This window comes from Ursus americanus, chromosome 26 (assembly GCF_024610735.1).
Source record: "Ursus americanus isolate L20-20 chromosome 26, mUrsAme1.1.p, whole genome shotgun sequence".
NCBI lineage: Eukaryota > Metazoa > Chordata > Mammalia > Carnivora > Ursidae > Ursus > Ursus americanus.
Window position 1 is genome coordinate 20,188,947 of NC_142152.1, and position 22,398 is coordinate 20,211,344.

The following is a 22,398-nucleotide window of genomic DNA, read 5'->3' on the forward strand; positions in this document are numbered from 1 at the left end:
TGCGGCACGTGACGGCGGCGTCTGCGTCTCTCCCTCCGCCCCTGGCGCGGCGGGAGGGCGGGGAAGTGGGGGGATGACGTTTACTCAGTCGTCTCCATGGATATAATGCATAGACGTCAACGTCGCCCAGTGTTTAGTGTGTAACGTTCCTCCGTCTCCATGGGAACGTCAGGCGGCCAAACACCAGGCCCCAGCAACAGGCTTCTGATTGGCCCGAGGCTTCCGAAGGCGGAGCTTCGTCGCCTGCGCCAGCTGTACTGTGTTGCTGTTTTGGTTGTTTGTCTCCTATTTGTTTATTTCTCAAACAGATCCTGGAGGTTGAGGTCTGGATCCGTCGCCAAGGATGGGATCTAGGAGAAAACGTGCTCAACGTGCAGCTTGCATCTACCGAGTATACAGCCTCAAGATGACATAGGTCCTTTGTGACCCATCACGGCCCTCAGGCCTGGCGGCAGTCGCAGCCCACTATTTGGTGATACACCCCCAACCTTACCCCGCTGCACATCTCAAAAATGCTCTTACCCTCTCAGCCTCATCCCAGAGACTGTGTTGCCTTCTCAGTTAACACTCGTTTACCCTCTCCAGAGCAGTCGGGGCCTTTCCTACCTAATGCCAGGATTCAGTGCTACCCCCTGCAGGATTTGGCTACATTTTTCCGTCTGGTCCTAATTCTGTTGAATGACATCATTTATCCGTATTCCTACCCAGAGATGCCCAGATTGCTGGTACCTTGAGCAAACACCAAAGAATCTCAAAGGACAAGGGTTGGTACTTGTATTCATGGACTCATTGAATCTTATGCTTTTCTCTTTGCCTATTTTAATTCAAAAGGAGGGGGGCCACGACGTCTCCAAAAATATATATAAATGAATTGAGGACAGAGGTGGATGGGGTGGGGGAGAATTCCGATTTGGGAATCCCAGATTTCTTGATATGTAATAGTAATATACTGATGGAGTTAAACATTTTGAGGCACAAATAATGTCTCCAGAAACAGCTTTAACTTTACCCTGGGCTCCCACCAGTGAAACCAAGTTAACATCTGGCAAGAGATAGGGATCTAGCCTCAGGGGTTTCAGTCGAGTTGTGCTTAAAAGAATGCCTTAAAATCTTTAGTTACGGTGTCAAATATAATGAATCTTCACCAGCTCATGCACATACAAGTCTGAAATGTTTCATAAAAGGTTTAGATGACCCGATAATGTGTTTTCAAAACCCAGAGAGAGAGAGAGACTGATGCAAACCTCAAGTTAAAAACAAGAAAGCAAAATTACTCTCATAGATTGGAATTGATAAGAAGGGTATCTGTTCTCTCTTCTTTAATCTTAGCCCACTACCTCCTTTCCCCTTTATCTGCTCGGGTGAATATCCTTGCTAACTGTCCTCCCTGACGCTCCTTGGCCAGCTTATAGCCCACAATTTCCTTCGGAGATGTGAATGAAATTGGGAGCCAGCTTAATGCAAATAGGACCAAAGGGCACAGCTCTTTATCGTAATGAACTTCATTCTGATTAAGTCACAGAGACTGCAAGTGCTTACTATTTACCCAGTAAATACATTACATTGCCAGGCAAGTCTCCCTCCTGTCCGGACACTGCCAGGGGATATTTGAAAGTCTGATAGACCATCAAACATCCCTTTCGAATTCTATCATCTCTCTTTATGTTTCCAGGAATACAGAATGTCTTGGTCTCCGAGAGCCAATCTATCTGGGTTGCACAGAGAGAGTAATAATGAGGCACTATTTACACTGTACGTCGAAGATGAGCTGAAAAGCTAGGAGAGGTGACTGAGGGCATTTCACAGCGTGGGTGAGGAAGAGGGGAGTACGATGGAAGATGATAGTCTCTAAGTGCCTAGATTTGATGCTAGCATATGAATTGGATTTTATGATTCTGTCCAAGGGCATCAGTTGTAACCTTCTCCATCCCCCAGACTTCGTTCTTTCTTTTCGTTTTTTTTGACCATGACCCAAACATGGTTGTGGGCCAGGCTGTGTGACCTAGGGAGTTTTTAATCCAGGAAATACCAAATGGATTATAGTTTGGGTGGTACTGAAAACAGCAGTTTGTCTCCTATGTGCTCACCTGCACACACACAAATGCACAGAGCCTTCCTGCACTGGGGTTTGTCTGAGCCGCTCTGTTTCGCAGACCAAATTCAACCTAAGGACCGTGCTGTCCTGCTCTGCTGCTGATTTCCTCAAACCGCAAGATGATTAATCTTCCCAGCTTATTTCCTTGTCTGTAAGATGGGATCTGCAGAACTCACTGACCCTACATGTTTGCTTAGACCTAAGAGGACTATAATGATATAGTGATCATTAGTTGGTATTGTGGAAATACCGAGTGGCGTATAAATGCTTGATTATTATTAATGGGCACCATTTCCCCCAACACCTCCCCATCTTTGCCCTGAGTGGAGCCTCCGTCCACCAGGTTTCCATTGCAGAAAGGCCTTGTCTCAGGCCAGGAGGAGCAGCAAGCGACCTACCTGGCCTTCCCAGGCCAAAGTGCACATTGTGCCTCTTGCCCATCCCAGCCATGACCGAATGCAGCCCTTCAACTCCCACTCCTCAAGTCTGGCTTTCCTCGGTTGTGAAAAGAAAGATACTGCTACCTGCCCTGCTTACGTCTCAGCTAGGAGGGTCACATTAGGGAATGCTCATGAAAGGGCTTTGAAAACCACAAAGCAGAAGGCATTCAAGTTTTAAAATGTTTTACTAGACGAGGTGGCCTATAAATGGAGCAGTGTCAAGGTGAACTTGGGTGTGAGTCATAGGCAGGCTGGATGAATGCCCACCTGTGTGATCTGATATGTCCCATGTCAAGGCATGCTCCCTCACCGTCCCTAAGATTTCATTATCAGTGGAATATGCCTTTGGAGCAAGCATTTACCACTCTCTTCAGGTCTTAGCTTTAAACTACAAGTTTTCTGATGAGTAGTAAAGTAAAGTTGAACATAAATTAGGTAATCAGACAAGTTCCTCCCTGACAGGTGAGACAGCACCGCAGAAGGACACTGGGCTCTTAGGTGGGTCTGAAAAACAGGAGCCTGGGAGTCTAGAGAACATTAGTCATTTCTACTCAAAGTCTGCCCTCACAGTTGTGCTAGTTGGTGACCGGGATAGTCAGAGCCCACCCAGCAGACCTGGAGCTCTACTCATGCACGAAGCGGGGAGACTCTTCTCCCCATCCTCTCCCCAAGCCTCTGAGGGCACTACGGTACAGTAATCCAGAGCTTCCCACACTGCTGGATCTGGCAAAGTGTTTAAGAAGTTGGTACGCTGACACAGGTTGCCAGCTATTAATTTTACCAATGACCATTTATTGACACCATCATTTTATAAAGAAGAGGACATTTTAACACTAAAACAGTCAAAAGGACATAATCTAAGAGTAAAGGACAGCCCTTTTAAATGGAATATATATAGCTCTATGAAAACTCCCTGCTTCGTGTTTTCTTTTCCTGACCGTTCTTTTCCCTCCTCGGTCCCCATGGGGTGGTGTTGACGGTGGTGAAAAGCAGACAGAGGAGTCAAGAAGTAAAAAATCTAATTCAAGTGTTGTCTAATTTTCCAAATCAAACTGACCTCTTCTTGCACCTTTGGATCACCAGTTTCCTTGGCAAAGGAGAGGAACATAATCTCACCAGGATGGGTAAGATTATAATACAATGGTGGGAATATAATACTTCGAGTACTTCCCTTGGAATTACCTCCACTCTGGGGCGGGTCAGTTTGTTTCTGGTTGCTTGGATCCTTGCTTGGACCGAGCCCCACTCACCCAAACCCTTCCAGGATTACCTGGGGAGGTGGGATTTTGACTGCCCCATGCCTGGTTCGGCCAGATCAGATGGGGCTGAATGGTGGAGATTGGCATGGTTCCCAGAGGAGGGAACAAGCCTGCCTTCCAACTGGTGTCCCGGGCAGGTGCAGGAGACACTGGCAGAGCCAGTTCAACCAGCATCTTGGGCAAGGTTTGGCCCATACTGTTTTCCTGTTTGCAGTTTCCTCTGGCAGAAGTGGAAACACTCTGCTTGGCAGGTTAGCTCAGTTGGTTAGACCTGGAAACACTCTACACTCTACATGTTTTGTGGTTGTATATAAACCCAAAGCAACCAGCATTATATTATTATATATCTAGTATTATGTATTATATATATATTTCTCCCCAAAACCCAAAGTAAACAGAAGTTGAGGCTATAATTTAATTCTAAGCAACTTAAGAATAATTAAAACCCATGAGACTGAGTTTCTCTCTCATCAGTCACTCCCTGCTAGATACCTAGGAAAATAAATTCACTTATTCAGGTCACCAGGGCACTACCTGCCTACTATACTGGGGAGGAAACAGCCCAATTATCCATTGTGGATTAGTGAATTATAAGATCATTATTTTTAAGAATGTATTGAAACTACTCAGCCAAAATGGCTTAATAATATACCCATATGGTTGAATTTGGGTGAATATTAAATAGCATAACAATGTCTGTAAAACACTCAGCAAAATCCCTGAGCAAGCACTCAATAAATATTAGCTATTGTTATTTCCATTCATTCAAGAAGAATTTGTTGAGCAGCTAGTACATGGCCTGATACTATACTAGGGGCTAGTGAGTCCATCATGAGTGAAATAGGCAAGCTTTCGCCCTTGTGGGATTGGAGAGACAGACACCAAACAAACTCAATCAACAGTTAATAGCTACTTATATTAGGCCTACTGTAGGTGTTTGGGGGTTTCATCTGTGAACAAAACAAAGATCCCAACCCTTGTGGAACTTATCTTTTAGATATTAGCCTAACTGCTTTCTGAATTCACATTTATTATTAGAAACGGTGTTAAGTGCTATAAATGCAAAGCCTGGGAGTGCAGGGAAGTCTTGCGCGAGGACCTGACAATTTCAAGTTTGAAATCTGGAGAGTAGGTTTAATTGAGGAGGAGAGTGTGGGAGATGGGGGCAGAGAACATATGTTTAACGCTAGTCACTCACATTTAATTCGAGCTTTCCAGGTTACAATGCCTTTTCACAAGCGCGCTAGAGGCCAGGACTGCCAAAGATGAGAGCTGGCCCCTGCCTCGGAGGTTTGCCCCCCCACTGAATTCCGTCTCAGCTCCAGAACGCATAGCAGCAGCTCCCTAATTGGCTCCTTCCCAGGAAATCACTGACAGTCGCTGCCTCCGTTTCCCTAGCTCTCCATTGCCTGGAACAATTAGTACCAACTACAACAAGAATGACCTCTGAGAGCTGAACTCAGCTTCTTTTACTTGTTACAATGAAAGTCACCCTCGTGCCCCCAGGAATGTGTCAGCATACTTTGCTGCTGGGTTTAAATAATTAACCCTGGGCTGAATAATCACTCCCTGAGGGTTGAGCTATCTTCTTTCCCCAAAACATACATAATCCTGGAGTCCACTTTTCCCTTTGCTACTGAATTTTCTCTCCTACGGGTTTTAATGCTCCTCTTATTCCATTTCCATTAGCAAGTCTCACAGCCTGGTTCATATTCCAGCGACGAAATAGTTCACATAGTTCTGGGTAGACATAATATTTACGGGAACTGAAGATGGGTGGATTCTGATAATGGCTTGTGGGATAGTCTTCAGCGCAGTCAAAATAACAAAGAACTCAAGGAACTAGCGCTTTGAGACTTTAGTCCCCCATAAACTTCCCAAATGTTCTTGCTTAAACCCTGTGTGAATATCAGCAGGATCCAGCGGAGCGTTGCCCTGGGTGAGAAAGTGGGGCTGGTTCAGTGTTCTGCTGTTTCACAGCACACATTCTAAGCCGAATTCTGTTTATTGTCAATAGCTCTCTCACAGAGCGCAAAATGGAATGTGCCTGTTTTCAAATTCCTCTGAAAAAGGGTCCTGGAAGACCTCAGAGCCTGGTTTTGGGCTATTTACGTCACTGTGTTCCAGGGCTTTCAGTGAAGACTCGAAGCAGTTGAGAAAGATCTTACCAACCACCAGTGTTAGTGTGGAGCCATTTATAAGCATGATCCCGATGGGTCATTATTGCAGACAAGTGAAAGAACTGTCCATACCCAGTCTGAAGTATAGTGAAAGCCGGGGAGGAAAGTAAACCAGGAAGAGCTGGGACATTTCCAAATTTGGTAGCACTGATCCAAAATTTGGTGCCTATTGTCTGGGGGAGGGAGAGATGATGGGGTGGCCACTCAAGACACTGGAGCATGAAGAGCACATTGCAAGGACAGAGGGTTGCTGGATTCCGAGATACGGGAAAATCAACAATTAATGTTTCCCAGTACTTAACTTTACATTGGGAAGCATTTCCTCTGCCCGGAATGCTCTGCTCCTTGTCCTGCCATGCCCGGTTCCTTCTTGACATGTACTTCTCATGACAAAAGTCACCTCCTTCCACCTAATCCCAACGCTCACAACATAGCCCTCCATCCTAATGACCTGCCCTGTGCTCTATTTATCTGATATTTTTGTTTTCTTGTTTATTACATTACTAGACTGTGAGCTTCACTCTAATAGGAAGCTTGTCCACGTACCACGGATTCCAGGGACTGGCACAGAGTAGATGTTCAGGAAAGGTACTGAATGATGAATGAAGTGTAGGATAATCGTCCCTGTAGAATCTGATTATGAAAAAATGAACTTTGTAGAGGTCTTACCTAGTACCTGCAGATAGTTGTTTTTTCCAGCTCTCAAGCAAGATAATAATAATTTGAGGCATGTGAAACCCCTTTCTTCCCTGGAGGGGATTCTGAAACCAATGAAAAAATAGAAAGCAGGATAGAGCTATCTGATAAGACTGCAACTAAATTAATCTCAAACCCGATGTGTGATAGAAACACCACAGGGCTTCTCTTATCTAAACATACAATCTAAAATCACTTCATTTGAAACTCTTTGGTGTTCTCCATTACTATTATTATTTTTTTCTATGTACTTCTCTGGTCATTTTACCACACGGGCCAGAAATGGGTAAGGAGTGTCGAAATATTCACTGCGGCTTGGAGCTGCTGTTTGGGGAGCCTGCAGATCTGACGGGCAGGCCAATGAGTGGAGTGCTATTTGAAGAACACCAGGTTTTCTCCATCTCCCCCGCCTATTTCACAACCCCTTGCTTCACTCTTTTCCAGGTTCCAAGCTCAGACAGACACCAGCTGGATGAAGCCCTGGTTCAAAAAATTTGACTTGGATGGCAAACTAATAGTATTACAAAGGCATCCCCAAAGCCCCACCTACTGTGAAGGTCCCATTCACAGGGAAAACGAAGATTCTTCACCCACACCCTCTGATCAGCTTACCCACAGTTTATTCTGAACCACCTGATTAATCTGGAGGAAGGAATAGAACGATTCTGCCGATCACGCAAATGAAGAATCCTGTGGGTTCTGATCCCATCCACTGAGCTAAGCAATCTGAACCCGGCAAGAGCACATGGCACTCTGATGAAACCTTGAAGATCAGCTCCAGCCCAGATAGGGCTGATGTAGGCCCCACATCCAGGCCTCAGGTGATCCGGTGGTATGTGATACTCCAGGCCCGGCCAGTGTAAGTCTAATACTCAACGAATACTGACCTGGCCCTAGCTACATGCCCAATCATGGCTGGATTGCCCAAGAAGCCAAGTAAGCACATGCTGGGGCCAGGACTGGGGCAGGGATGGGGCTAAGGGGCATTAAAGAAAAAACTGGGAAAACTGTGGCCATCGTTCTATTTATCGAGGGCTTGTTCTTGTGCAAGGCACGGTTCCTGGGAGAACCAGCAATTGTTCCCTCCCTCAGGAACTCACATACAGGCCTTATTTCAGCATACTGGTAAGTTTTATTTTTTAAATAAAATTTAATCTTGCAATTTAATAGTGTTTTTATTTTGAACAGCTTAGGAGGGTACATAAAAATTTTAGTATTAGGGCCATAAAAATTTTATTATGGCCCGATTCCCAGTGCTTTTAAACAAGTTAGGTTTTTAACCTTTATGCCCAAATATTTCTTTTCTTTTTTTTAATGCCCAAATATTTTCTAAAAAATTGCTTGTAGTATTAACTTGAGTTTGTGAAAAAGAAGGGATTTGGGGGATAACCTGTCCTGGACAGAATTTCTCGTTCGGCTGATCACTGTTTCTGGATGGGGCAATTGTGGATTTAAAACTGTAGCACCCGGGGCGCCTGGGTGGCACAGCGGTTGGGCGTCTGCCTTCAGCTCAGGGCGTGATCCCGGCGTTGTGGGATCGAGCCCCACGTCAGGCTCCTCCACTGTGAGCCTGCTTCTTCCTCTCCCACTCCCCCTGCTTGTGTTCCCTCTCTCGCAGGCTCTCTATCTCTAATAAATAAATAAATAAATAAATAAAATCTTAAAAAAAAAAAAACAAAACTGTAGCACCCGTACCCTCTTGTAGGACAGGTAGGAGAAGCATTTAGACAGCAAATGTGAAGGGTCTGTACAGTTCCCAGAATGGGGGTGCCCACAGGTTTTATAAGCATCTAAATGATTATGCCTGATAAAGAAGGTTTGTTGTTTTGTTTTGTTTTTTAAGATTTCATTTATTTATTTGACAGGGAGAGACGCAATGAGAGAGAGAACACCAGCAGGGGAAGTGGGATAGGGAGAAGCAAGCTTCCTGCTGAGCACAGAAGCTGATGCGGAGCTCGATTCCAGGACCCTGGGATCATGACCTGAGCCGAAGGCAGACACTTAACGACTGAGCCACCCAGGTGCCCTGATAAAGAAGGCGTTGATCAGGATTTTGGTTCCATTCACTTGTGGTGGGTACAGGTAAGAAGTCACCCATCAAGCCCCTTCATCCAAAAAGAGAATCCATACTGTCTTTTCAGCCACATGGACAATAGAGGATGAGCTTTCTGTTTAATGTCCGTTCTTTCCACAAACATCTATTGAGTGCCTTCTAGTGTCAAGAAGCTAGACATTGAGGATAGTCTCCTACTGAAAAAGACAAATAAGGTTCCTGCTTTTGTGGAGATTATGGCCTAGTAGAGGAAGGCAATGAAAAAGTATATAAATGAACAAATAGGGTAACATGGTGATGAGTCCCAGATAGAAAATAAAACCAGGTAATATGACAGAAAGTGACTGAGGGATGCCACAATGGACGGGGGACAGGACGGGCTTCCTGGAGAATTGATATTTGAGCAGACATTAAGGAAGAGTCACCATGTCAAGATCCGAGGCGGGGAGAAGAAGCAGCAACGGGTAGAAAGTCCCAGCTACAGACCCAGCTTGGCATATTTGAGGAACAGAAAGAAGGCCAGTGTGGCTGGAGTGGAGGTAATGAGGGAAAGTGGTTGGAGATGAGGTTGGAGGGCTAGGCAGGGGCTGGGTCATATACTTGGTAGACCTCAGTAAAGAGTATAGATTTTTTTCTAAGTGTAATTCTTTACCTTGGCCACTAAACAGGTTTGGAGGGATTTATGATTTAGTGTTTAGTGTGACAATTTCATTCAGAGCCCCCCAAGTGGGAGAGTAGACTGTCCCCACTAAGCAGGAGAGCAGATCTGTCCCTGTCTTCGTTGATTACCTCTCAGTCTTGGGTGGGCCAGAGTCTGTGGCTGGAGTTCTTCTGTAGAGTCATTTTTGGAATTTTACCAGTGATTTTACGCCCCAGGTAAAATATCAGTGGGGAAAATCAGACCTCAGCTGGGAGTTGCAACTGGAAGTTTTCTTGTAGAACACAATCAAATACTAACCTAAGACAAAGAGTGTTCATATCTGAGAATGAGACTCTCATCTGTAGATCAGAAGGCGACGTAACTCTGAATTCTTACATTCTAGTCAGGATCTTCCTGGTGTAGATTGGGGATTTTTTTTTTTTAGCATCATAATTATTACTGTCTCTTTTAAAGATCTTTCTTGTTGAGCAAGGTGGTGGATGAAGTGGCGTAAGCTATGCTCGAGATGTCTTCACACCTTGGAGCACGTCATGCGCCAGCCCATGCTGGCTGCCCCTGGCCCCACCCATGCTGACTCGGAGATTTTTCTCATTGGAGGAGAGTCCTGCGGTTGCAGTCTTTCTTCAGGGTGCGTTGTTGTCCTATAGGTTTAGTGACATAGTTGGGGTTCTTTTGGAATTCCAGCACCTGAGTCCCACCAGGGCTGCAGAAGGTCAGCTCGGGACATCCAAGAAGCTGAGAGCCTGGAGAGGGCTTTGCTTGTCTGCCCACACAGGAAGTTTCGGCCTGACTGACAATGAGGGTCCGAGGATGCTGGGTGTGGTGAAAACTGCTGCCAGCTTGGGCTGAAAAAGGTGTCCTTTTTCGGCACCGTAACTATTCCCCAGTTTCCTCAGCTCCAGATGGAGTGTATCCCAGGGGCCACACAGAGCTTTGCGTAAATGCTCACATTAGCAGAAGGACGGGGATCCCATTGAATCATCATCTCTTGTCAAAGAGCCAAGAGTTGTTCCGAAGGAAAAGTTTTTCCCAAAGAGGCTAAATCCCTATACTAATTAGTGGTGGTGGTGGCAGAGGCAGCCGTGGCGGTAGTGGGGTGTGTGTGTGTGTGTGTGTGTGTGTGTGTGTGTGTGTGATGGTGGTGGTAATCCTGAGCCTCCACTGTTTTAAAATAGGAGCAGTGTTTTTGCTCACTGTCTGAGCCATAGGGTGAGTAACCTTGACCCCTAAAGCCCTTCTTTGGGTGTCTTGTGTGTGTGAGTCCTGCAGGAATTGTGGAATGCTTCTCCTCCTTGGGTCCAGACATTTAGAAGGAATAAATTAGAGGGTGGTGGTAACATGGTCATTGTCATTGCAGACAATGTGGCATTTATGTATGGGCACTGGCTGCCTTTATCATGGGGCTCGATAACAAGGGCAAGTTTGAGCTTTCATCGCGAACCGCTGGGGTGTTCTTTAGACACAGAGCCTGCACCAGCTGAAAATAGCCCTAACATCTTGTTATTTTCTCTTTCCCAATTTTTGCCTATTCATACCCAAGAAGAAAAGACTCAGCCTGTTCGGCTTTTCCAAAGATTTAAAGAACCTCATTCATTGGTTTCTAAAGACCCATAAAGGACAATATTTGCCTTGCTTGGATGAGGGTATTCATTCATTCATTCATTCATTCATTCATTCATCCATCCATTCGAGAGATCTTCACTGAACACCTACTATGGGCCAGGCACTGTGCTAGGTGCTAAGTGAATACCAGTACATGAGAGAAGAGAAAGGCCAAAAGTGTGTAGATGTTAAACAAGTCTAAGAAGCGACTTCCCCAAGTCCCTGAAGGAGTTGATTCTGCTATACACATCTTCCTGACTTCTGGTCCCGTGCTCTGACCACAACCCTTCACCACTAGACCACACTTCCCCAAATAAATAACTACTTCTGCATGCTGGGGATGGGTTGTGTGCGGCAGCATTTACGTAGGCGGCGCAGACGGCAGCCTTTCACTCAGTGTTGCAATAACACCAGGCTAAACAATGTGCACTGACTTCCAGAGTTCCTGAACAAATGCTTGATGTGGGTCAGGTCTCTTAATCCAAATGCCAGAAAAGTGCAAAATAGGAAAAGTCTCCATCTGATAAGGAACAACTGTTGAGGAGCGATAGATTTGTTTTCAATTTGGGTTAAAATCAGATACGGGATTCTCCCCTCCTTTGCACTTTTGGATCCCCAAATAGGAGGAACTCAGCACACAGATAATCACAAAGTGCGTAAGTTTTGGTTTTATATGCTCAGACTTGCCCAGAACACAGAATCCCTGCTGTGCTGGAAGAGCACGGAGCTCACAGAGGCACACACACATCTGTCTCAAAGTCACCCTGACCTTGGCAAATGGCAAAGATAATTTCACTTGTTGGTTCTGATTTCTCTCTATTTTAAGGCTACACCATGTGAGCTCCATACTAAAAATGTAATTTTGCAATCCTGAAATGGATTGAGATGCGAGAGGACATTAGAATGATCGCAGATTCGGATGCTCCGGCATTTCAATCTTTATCATGTCATTTCCCAGAGGACAGTGGTTCCAGGTTCCATCTTTGTATTGTAGTCGCTTCCTCTGATACTGCTCTCCCAGACCGCCCCTGTGTTCCATCGCACCCTGTTCTTACCTCTGTCCAAGCACTTGCTGCTGCTCTGCAAGTGTCTACTTATTTGTCAGTCTTCTCCCCAAGACTGGACTCTCTCTGAGGGTCGGGACGGGGCCACTCTGTTCACTACAGTAAGGGCCAGCCCCCAGCACTCATCGGGGTGCATGGCCTTAGGAGGCTCTCAATAGTTCTTTGGCAAAGAAAAGAATTATGAATTCATGATTCTGTCCTTTTCAGAGGATGGATTATTAAGTCTCCCACTCTCTGGTCATAATGGTGCCAGGAAGGAAAGAGTTAAGCTATCTGAGAGGAGACAGGTTCATCCAAAGACCCTTTTCCTTTTATTGGCAAAGACAGAATGAAATGATATATGGGCTAAATCCTGGATATAAAATCTTGACACACCCTTTAGGTGTCGGGCTGAGCGGATTCAAACTCTGAAAGGGAAGTCAATGAAATCATTCTAGGTTTTCTCTTAAGTGGCCTGGGATATAGTTATGAATGGAAGGCAAGGCCAGACCCAGGAATTCAAAGCTTGACCTACTTTGAGCTAATAAGAACAGAGATGGATTTGCCCTCAGCGCTCATATGCTCATAACTTTTTAATTAATTAATTTATTTAAATAATCAAGGACAGTGAAGCAGCCTGACAGATGAGAGAATTAGGAGAACTGAAGGCCGAAGAATTGCTTTAGGATTCAGGGCATCTCCGAGAAGTCTGTGTTTATGTATTATGTGTTTTTCCTTCTCTCTCTCCTTTTTTAAGTGAGGGGGGGGGAAAGCGCCTGAATTCCCACCAACATAAACCGGTGACATACAATGATGAAATTCTGTTTTCACCTCTGCCTGTGACAGGGAATGCAAAAATAGCAAGTGGCCCAGTTCCACGAATCCCCGCCTCCCTGCCCTCCCAGCTCCCGCCCGGTTCTCATCTCTAAGAATGGAGGTTAGCGCACGGCCGCGCGCGAGCCGCACACAGCCCCCGGACCCGGAGGATGATGTCAGGCGGCGGGAGTGGCCGCAGCCGGGCCGGGGAGGCCGAGGCCCCGGGGGAGCGAGGAGGGAGGGCGGCCTGGCCAGGCCGACGGCGCGCCCGGCCGCGCGGCGTCGCCTGGAGACAGCCCTGGCGGCGCAGTGTTGCTGTAAACAGCCGCTTCCCTGTTACTATCTATAGCAGGATCGCCTGGCTCCGGGGTGCGGCGGCGGGAGGCAGGTCGGCGGTCCGGCTCCCCGCGCGCCCGGAGGGATCCGCCCGCTGCCCTAATCCCGCCTCGCCCCTTTCTAGGGGCCCACCGTGAGCGCCTGGCCCGAAAGAGTGGGGGAAGGGACACAGCAGCTCTGCCGGGATCTGCGACTTCGCGTCCCCGAGGAGGCTGGCGCGCGGGGATCCAGGCAGGGACAATGTGACCCCAGGTGTCCTTCGCAACGGAGGAGGAGGCTGGGGGCGTCTGGGGGCGCAACGCACTCCCGAGCACCTAGCCGTCCCAGCCCCGTTTTCCAGGCCACAGAGCCGCGCCTGAGGTCCCCGCGGCGGAGGTCTCCCGCCTGGGAGCTGCTGGCCAGGATTCTTCCAGCGTCCCCGGTCCTCCCCCCTCCAAGTACGCGCTGGAAAATCACCCGCTGTGGGCTGCCAGTAAGCCCAGCTTCCTGGGGAACCGAACCTCATCTAACTCCCCAGCTCGAACTTGCGCTCCCCCAAAGGCTCTCACCACCCGGTACCCCCAACTGACCACCTTGTCTACATAGCCCCCCCCCCCCCACATCCCACTCCCCAGGCCCCAGCTCAGAACTAGGCAAACGAACCCAGCAGACATTCTTGCATGGAGGTTCTGCACAATGTTTACTGGCTAGTGTCTCCGAGATTTGACAGTAACACTAATATCCCTAAGTACGGCCGAGGGGGGAAAATGCGCTTTTTTTCCCTTAAAAACGAAACAAAACAAAACAAAACAATTAAAATTAAAATACCCAACATCGTAGATAAAGTAGGTTATCGTATTCTCTTGTTTTGGATCTCCCGACTTTTTGCTTCCAAAGGCAGTAACAGTCCTAGTATTGCTCCAGACTGGGGGCTTGAGGGTCTGTTTTCACAGTTTGCACTGAATTAGGGCTAGAAATGGGAAAGGCGGGGGGTGGGGGGAGGCGCATTCCTTCTGGGGCCGAGGCTTAACCCTCGGGCTGTGTACCTGTTTCTCCCATACCTGAGCCCCAGCACGTTTCCGGGGTTCCGTATACCGGTAAAAGGCGCTCCCAACCCATCCCCCACCCCGCCCCGGGAACAAGGGTCCGCATTGAACCAGGTGCGAATGTTCGCTCGCGTTCTTCGCCTTTCCCGCCTCCCCTCCCCCGGCCGCGGCCCCCGCCTCCCCCCGCGCTGCACCCTCGGTGTTGGCTGCAGCCGGCGAGCAGTTCCCGTCAATCCGTCCCCCCTTACACAGGATGTCCATATTAGGACATCTGCGTCAGCAGGTTTCCACGGCCGTTCCCTGCGGTCGTGGGGGGAGCCATCCCTGGAGTCCCTCATCTTAGGAGGTCCCCGAGACCCCTAAGACCCACATTGTTAATCACTCAGAAGGTAATGAAACACGCCAAGACGGGAGGCGGGAAGCTGCGAGGGCGGCGGAGGCGGCAAGGAGGCCGCAGAGGTGTCCCGGTCCGCTCGCCACCCCCCTCGCGCCGCGATGGTAGCGCCCATGACGTGTGTGGGGGCTCATTCATAGAATGCTGTTATAAAAGCAGTGGCTGCGGCGCCTCGTACTCCAACCGCATCTGCAGCGAGCAGCCGAGAAGCCGAGACAGAGCCGGCGGCGGCGGCGCAGCGAACGAGCAGTGACCGCGCTCCTACCCAGCTCTGCCCCGCAGCTCCTACCTATCTCTGCCCCTCAGCCCCTCGCCCCGGCCCAGACTCACCGCGACCATGATGTTCTCTGGCTTCAACGCCGACTACGAGGCGTCCTCCTCCCGCTGCAGCAGCGCCTCCCCGGCCGGGGACAATCTCTCCTATTACCACTCACCGGCCGACTCCTTCTCCAGCATGGGCTCTCCCGTCAATGCGCAGGTGAGGCTGGCTTCGCGCCGCCGCGGGGCCCGGGGTCACCGGGGAGGAGACACCGGGGCGGGACGCCCGGGAAGATGAGTCGCGGACCCCTTTGACAGGGGTGGGAGGCTGCCTCGGCCGGAGCAGCCCTATCTCCGGAGCCCCGGACTTGTTGGGAGCGCATGCACGCTTGTCATAGTAGGAATTGGTTCTCCTCTGCCGCGGCAAGCTCATCCCGAGCTGCCCTCGGACCGGGCTCTCTGCCTGGTCTCTGACATTCGCTGGCCCAAAACATGTCCCAAGCAAAGACTCGCGAACTAGAGCCTGGCTCCTCCGGGAGGCAACAGAAAGCGGCAATCTCCCCTCCCATAGCAGCCTGGAGCAGGGAGGAGGGGCGGGGGAGGAGGGTGAAGCCGGCGGGTGTGTAAGGCAGTTTCATTGATAAAAAGCGAGTTCATTCAGGAGACTCCGGAGCGGCGCCTGCGTCAGCGCAGACGTCAGGGATATTTATAACAAACCCCCTTTCAAGCGAGTGATGCCGGAGGGATAACGGGGACGCAGCAGCAGGGTGGAGGAGAAAGGCACCGCGTTGCGGATTTCTTGAGAGGGAACGGGGAGACCTTCCATCCAGGATGAGGGCCATAAAGAAAGACCCGAGTAGTCCCGGGCATGCTTCTCCTCCCTCTCTCTCCCTGCTGCATGCGGCACTGGAAACTCGACTCTCCCCACCTGTGTCCGGAACCCGCTCACTCACGTCAGCTTTCCTCTTCTGTTTCGTTCTAGGACTTCTGCACGGATCTGGCCGTCTCCAGTGCCAACTTTATCCCGACGGTGACTGCCATCTCCACCAGCCCGGACCTGCAGTGGTTGGTGCAGCCCACCCTGGTCTCCTCCGTGGCCCCATCCCAGACCAGAGCCCCCCACCCCTATGGAGTCCCTACCCCCTCCGCTGGGGCTTACTCCAGGGCTGGAGTCGTGAAGACCATGACGGGAGGCAGAGCTCAGAGCATTGGCAGGAGGGGCAAGGTGGAACAGGTGAGGAGTGCTTCAGCACCTTCTGGGGGGGGGGGGTTGGCATTGGTGGAGATGGGGAGCACAGTAGACAGGGTGAAGCCACTACACAGAATTCACTACATATCCTCAAACGGGAACCCTGGCTCAAAGCCGTTTCCATCCCAGGCCAGACTGTGATTGTCCTACCCCAAGAAATACTCTAACAGTTTCTTGCCTAAGAGGTTCCTGTCTCAGGCTTTTAGCCTGGGCTCTTCTTTGTTCTCTTGCTGAGGATCTTATTTTAAATGCAAGTCACACCCAGCCCGCAACTGCAGGTTAGAAACGGCTTCCTAGCCAAGGTGCCGGGAAGCTGGGAAGCAGCAGGGGCCAGTTTCACTGGGGTGGATGAACCCAGCTGATGGCGGACGTGTAACTGACTGTTGGTCTTTTTGAAAATTATTTTTCTAGTTGTCCCCAGAAGAAGAAGAGAAAAGGAGAATCCGAAGGGAAAGGAATAAGATGGCCGCAGCCAAGTGCCGGAACCGGAGGAGGGAGCTGACTGACACTCTCCAAGCGGTAGGTAGATTCTGTGGGTCACTCCTTTTTCAAACTTAGGGGAAAGTTGGAGCCTGGGTATAGGGGAGCAGGGTCCTTGAATAAGCCCGTGTCTTATGCTTTGCTCTATCCCTCTGTATACAGGAGACAGACCAACTAGAAGATGAGAAGTCTGCTTTGCAGACCGAGATTGCCAACTTGCTGAAGGAGAAGGAAAAACTAGAGTTCATCCTGGCGGCTCACCGACCTGCCTGCAAGATCCCCGACGACCTGGGCTTCCCCGAAGAGATGTCTGTGGCTTCCCTAGATCTGAGCGGGGGCCTGCCCGAAGCCGCCACCCCCGAGTCCGAGGAGGCTTTCACCCTGCCCCTCCTCAGTGATCCTGAGCCCAAGCCCTCCGTGGAGCCCGTCAAGAGCATCAGCAGCATGGAGCTGAAGGCCGAGCCCTTCGATGACTTCCTGTTCCCAGCGTCGTCCAGGCCCAGCGGCTCCGAGACCGCCCGCTCCGTGCCAGACATGGACCTGTCTGGTTCCTTCTATGCAGCGGACTGGGAGCCCCTGCATGGTGGCTCCCTGGGGATGGGGCCCATGGCCACAGAGCTGGAGCCTCTGTGCACCCCCGTGGTCACCTGTACTCCCAGCTGCACTACCTACACGTCTTCCTTCGTCTTCACCTACCCCGAGGCTGACTCCTTCCCCAGCTGTGCGGCTGCTCACCGCAAGGGCAGCAGCAGCAACGAACCGTCCTCTGACTCGCTCAGCTCACCCACGCTGCTGGCCCTGTGAGCAGGCAGGGAGGGGAGGCCGCAGGCACCCACCAGTGCCGCTGCCCGAGTTGGTGCATTACAGAGAGGAGAAACACGTCTTCCCTCGAGGGTTCCCGTAGACCTAGGGAGGACCTTATCTGTGCGTGAAACACACCAGGCTGTGGGCCTCAAGGACTTGAAAGCATCCACGTGTGGACTCAAGTCCTTACCTCTTCCGGAGATGTAGCAAAACGCATGGAGTGTGTATTGTTCCCAGTGACACATCTGAGAGCTGGTAGTTAGTAGCATGTTGAGCCAGGCCTGGGTCTGTGTCTCTTATCTCTTTCTCTTTAGTCTTCTCATAGCATTAACTAATCTATTGGGTTCATTATTGGAATTAACCTGGTGCTGGATATTTTCGAATTGTATCTAGTGCAGCTGATTTTAACAATAACTACTGTGTTCCCGGCAATAGTGTGTTCTGATTAGCAACGACCAATATTAAACTAAGAAAAGATATGACTTTATTTTCTAGTAGATAGAAATAAATAGCTATATCCATGTACTGTAGTTTTTCTTCAACATCAATGTTCATCGTAACGTTACTGATCATGCATTGTTGAGGTGGTCTGAATGTTCTGACATTAACAGTTTTCCATGAAAACGTTTTATTGTGTTTTTAATTTATTTATTAAGATGGATTCTCAGATATTTATATTTTTATTTTATTTTTTTCTACCTTGAGGTCTTTTGACATGTGGAAAGTGAATTTGAATGAAAAATTTAAGCATTGTTTGCTTATTGTTCAAAGACATTGTCAATAAAAGCATTTAAGTTGAATGCGACCAACCTTGTGCTCTTCATTCTGGAAGTTTTGTAAGATTCTGAAAGGTATTGGAGACCAGTTTGTCCAGAAGGGTGGCTCCTGGAGGGGGACACGCCCCTTTGTTTGATCTCTTATCAAAAAGGAGAAGGAAACTCTAGAGCTGACGTTGGAATATCTTACAAATACATGTGTTCACATGGCGGTGCTAAGATTCTCTAGAAGATTCTGGGGTGGCAATCGGCTGTGCAGTAACTTTTGTGGGAACGTGGCTGCCTGCTCCTCTGTTTTGAAAGTCAAAGGGGGAAATATTTAACTTTAGTTGTGCTTATATTAAGTTGAAATGTCTTGATCTTAACGGGATCCCGTTAGCAAACAGAAGCTTTGTGCAAACCACTTTAACTTCTTATTCCCACAAAATTATGTGAGGGGTTACTCCCACCTTAAAGGTGAGCAAATTGAAGAAGAGCTAGAATGAATGACTTTCTCAGTCTGCCACTAGTGAGATTCCAGTCTTAACTTCCTCGTTCCTTACCCTATCCCTAAAGCTGAGCTGTCTCTTAGCACTTGGTTAAGAAAGAAAAGAAAAAACTTCTGAGGACTTAATTCCTACATACATTTAGTGGGACTATTTTTATTCTCATAAGGACAGGAGCGCTATTGCCCTATCCCTTAGTAATAAATGCCTTGTAATTTCTGACATTTCTTGAACATCATATGCCTGCCATTTAGCTTACGCTGGGGGGAAGAGAAAACTGGCTCTGAGAATTTGAAAGAGATCTCGAACAGTACAAATAATGGTTGATCATTCGGTAAATAAAAAGTTACATAATAGCTCATTACGGAGGAGTCAACACGGTTCTGAATAAGCTGTAACTTAGAAGCTTTATCATCTTAAAGAAGAGTATGACCTTTGTCTGGGGCACCTCGAATAATGGGGCCCTTACACACACATGCACATACCACAGAGAGAGGAGCCCTTCTCCCCGCTGCTCTCAGGTACCATGCCGGCCACATGCTTGGAAGCCAGAGACCATGTTTCCACACCTGCCTGGTGGAAGAGGGCTTCAGTGCTGGCCTCCCGATGCTTTGGTGATAATGAAAAACACTGGGTGGTTATGGGGTGTCACACTCAGTCAAGTTGAAAGTTTTAATTGAAAATGACAGTTCCATTGAGGTTGATGTTCTCACCTCTGATCTCCCTGTGCCTCACGTAATAATCGACATTTGAAACCAACTTACTTTAGGCTCTTATGGAAGTGGCTTTAGACTCCCTGTTTGCTGTTGAGAGGGTAAATTTTCTGTAGCCTTTATTTTATTATTATTATAATTTTTTTAGAGAGGGGGGAGGGGCAGAGGGAGAGAGAGAATCATAAGCAGGCTCCATGAGCCTGAGATCATGACCTGAACCAAATCAAGTCAGATGCTTAACCAACTGAGCCACCCAGGTGCCCCTCTGTAGCCTTTAAATATGGCCTAGACTAATTACAAAATTACTGTCACGAACACCCCGATCTGAAGGAACAAGGTGAGATGCCATGCAAGGAAGCCAGCCGGCTCCCCTTACATGTACAGAAAGAACAACCCACAGAAGGACGTTTCCCAGGTGAAGTGTGGCTGGACCTCAGCCCTGGACACTGAACTGCTCCCAGGACCTGACTAATGGCCCCTGTCAATCCCATGCTGATTAGAGAAAGCACATTGCTTTCCCTTTGACAGCCTTAGCCTATGCCCAGACCCTTCCTCTAGTTCATCATAACCTGGTGGAGACCAGGCTGCTCCATCAACAAGACCACATTGCAATTTCAGGGAGAGGGACTTGCATACGGGGAATCCCATTAACAGGCTTCTCAGAGTCCAGAGTGTGCTTCGTAGGGCTGACATCCCACCAAGCTCCCTGTGGACTATTATCATGGGATCAAGAGAAGAAAGGAATTCCCTCTCTTTCAGCCAAAGGGCTCTTTCCAAATACTCTTTTCCTGAGTCAGGATTCAACAACTCCCATGGATGGTGGGTTCTAGGAATGTTGACTTCCTCTCGGGGAAAGACTGATCTCTACCCACAAGATATGACCTCATGCTGGTCTTAACAAAACAACTATCCCAAAAGATACAAAAGATAACACATATAATAGAAAGGGTTGGGAATAAGGCTGGGAGGGGTCATTTCCTTATGGGGAACATGTCTACTTTAGTCATCAGTGGATCCCCAGACCTGTCTCAGTGTCTGGTTCATAGTACAGGGTTAATAAATATTTGCCCAGTGGATGAAAGAATACATTCGGCACTATTTCCATGAGCAGAAATAAATTCCACACATATTCTCTAAATTCTATTCCAAGGGCACCTGGCCAGCTCCGTTGGTAGAGCATGCGACACTTGATGTCAGGGTCGTGAGTCTGAGTCCCACACTGGGTGTGGAGCCTACTTAATTAAAAAAAAAAATTCTCCTATATCCAGACCCTTTCATGATATTAAGCAATGGGGATTTCACATCTTTTATGTCTGGCTTCAAACACATGCCCCACTCTGTCCTCGGCTCCTGGAATTTATCTACTGTCTCCTCTGGATTCCCTCTGCCTATTCAGTTTCAAAGAGACTACCCTGCCATTGTATTTCCAGCTCTAAATTAATCTGAGATAGAAAAAGGGAAGAAGAAAAAAATATTTATCTCTATATAATGGTGGATTATAGATTCTGTATTGTCTTTGCACATCCCTGTATCATGTGTAATTATTAAAATTAAAGGGTAGCATTTAGCAATTTGTTCTAATAACAGTAACTTTGTATCAACAACAACTTTCCATGCGTGAATGAAAGTAAGTCAACTGCAATCTTTAATTAAAGGACAAAGGCGAGACTGAGGCAAAGTAAAAGTTCTCAGGTGATTACTCTAAGGAGAGCATCTGAAGTTTCAATGTTTCTCCAAACAAACAAACAAAAAATCTAAAACAAACAAACAAAAATCAATCTTTAAACTGCGTATGAGACTTCATCTAAGCACAGAATAATCCAATAATTGGAAAATAAATGAGATGTGAGCATCATGTGAATGCTGAACATCAGATCGCTTTCAGGGGTACTGTTTTGTATTAACATTGGAGAGCTGACTTCTAACTCCTCCCCATCACCTTCTCCTCCTTTTCCCCTACAGGCACTCTGCTCACCAGCCTTCCTTCCATTCTTGACACAAAGCAAGCTCGTTCCTGCTGCAGGGCCTTTGCACTTGCTGTCCCTCTGCCTGAGCCTCTTTTCCAAGACAGGCTCCTTCCTGTCATTAAGGACTCAGCTCAAAGGACATCCCCTCCAGGAGGCCTCTCCATATCATTCTATCTGAAGTAATTGCTGTGCACATTTCCTCCCCATGACTCTGTGTCTCACTATCTTGCTTTGTTTCCCCATAGCACATGTCACTGTCTGCAGCATCTAATTTATGTGGGTCTTTTTTTTTTTTCCTTTTTAACAAATTTCTGCCCTTCACCACTGCATTGTAAGTTCCATGGGAGAGGGGCCCTTTTCTGTCTCGATCACTTCTGTAACCCCAATATCTATTAGACACTCAGGTGCTTGTTAAACGGATGAAGATGGGTAAATAAATGAAGGCAGTTGAAAATTACAAAAATACAGAAAGGGAGAGAAGTAGAGTTTAAAAGTAAAGATAAGCTGTGTACTTCACAGACTTCTTCCTGGGTAGAAGAGCATGTCCTTTGTTTAAAAAAAAATTCCCGTCAAGGGTTCTACAATATTAAGGTGAGGAAGTACCTAGCGTGGGAAGAAATTTTAAGAGGCACCCAAAATACAAGCATACTGCAGGTCAGTGACACTTCCAGACTAATTACAAATTGAGAAATTTGTTTCAACATCAGATGAAGAATGGATGTATAGGTGAAGATAGGTATAATCATCTTCAAAGAAACAAACAAACCTATGTTTTTCCCTCTTGTTCGTATGAAATTTTAGACCATCACACAAATCCACTTTGAATTCATTGGTGCCTAGCAATTGGTAAGCTAAAGCATAAAGCCTACAATTTAGGCTGCATTAGAATAGAAGAAGGGTTAGCTGTTATTACTGTCATTGTTGATATCAATGTCATTATCATAATCATCGTTTACCTAGCATGTGCCCAGACCTGAGGGAAGGCAGTTGGGAATAAAGCGTATTGAATTCTGACGAATGAGTTCAAAGTCCCTGGAGGGAGCTGGCTGGATAGATTTCCACTTTC

The 22,398-nt window shown here is 47.8% G+C and overlaps 1 protein-coding gene across 1 annotated transcript; it reads left to right on the top strand.

The window, feature by feature from the left end:
- The first annotated feature begins 14,770 nt into the window (after positions 1-14,770).
- Positions 14,771-18,196, top strand: FOS (Fos proto-oncogene, AP-1 transcription factor subunit). The gene is made up of 4 exons (XM_045807788.2): positions 14,771-15,078; positions 15,841-16,092; positions 16,519-16,626; positions 16,750-18,196. The coding sequence occupies exons 1-4, from the start codon at positions 14,938-14,940 to the stop codon at positions 17,389-17,391; spliced, it is 1,143 nt and encodes a 380-aa protein (XP_045663744.1). The 5' UTR covers positions 14,771-14,937; the 3' UTR covers positions 17,392-18,196.
- The last annotated feature ends 4,202 nt before the right edge of the window (positions 18,197-22,398 follow it).

Excerpts from the sequence above, each read along its gene's own strand:
- FOS (XM_045807788.2), top strand. The coding sequence starts at position 14,938 with ATGATGTTCTCTGGCTTCAACGCCGACTACGAGGCGTCCTCCTCCCGC. Across the intron at positions 15,079-15,840 it reads GCTCTCCCGTCAATGCGCAG|GACTTCTGCACGGATCTGGC; the intron begins GTGAGGCTGGCT and ends GTTTCGTTCTAG. Across the intron at positions 16,093-16,518 it reads GGAGGGGCAAGGTGGAACAG|TTGTCCCCAGAAGAAGAAGA; the intron begins GTGAGGAGTGCT and ends TTATTTTTCTAG.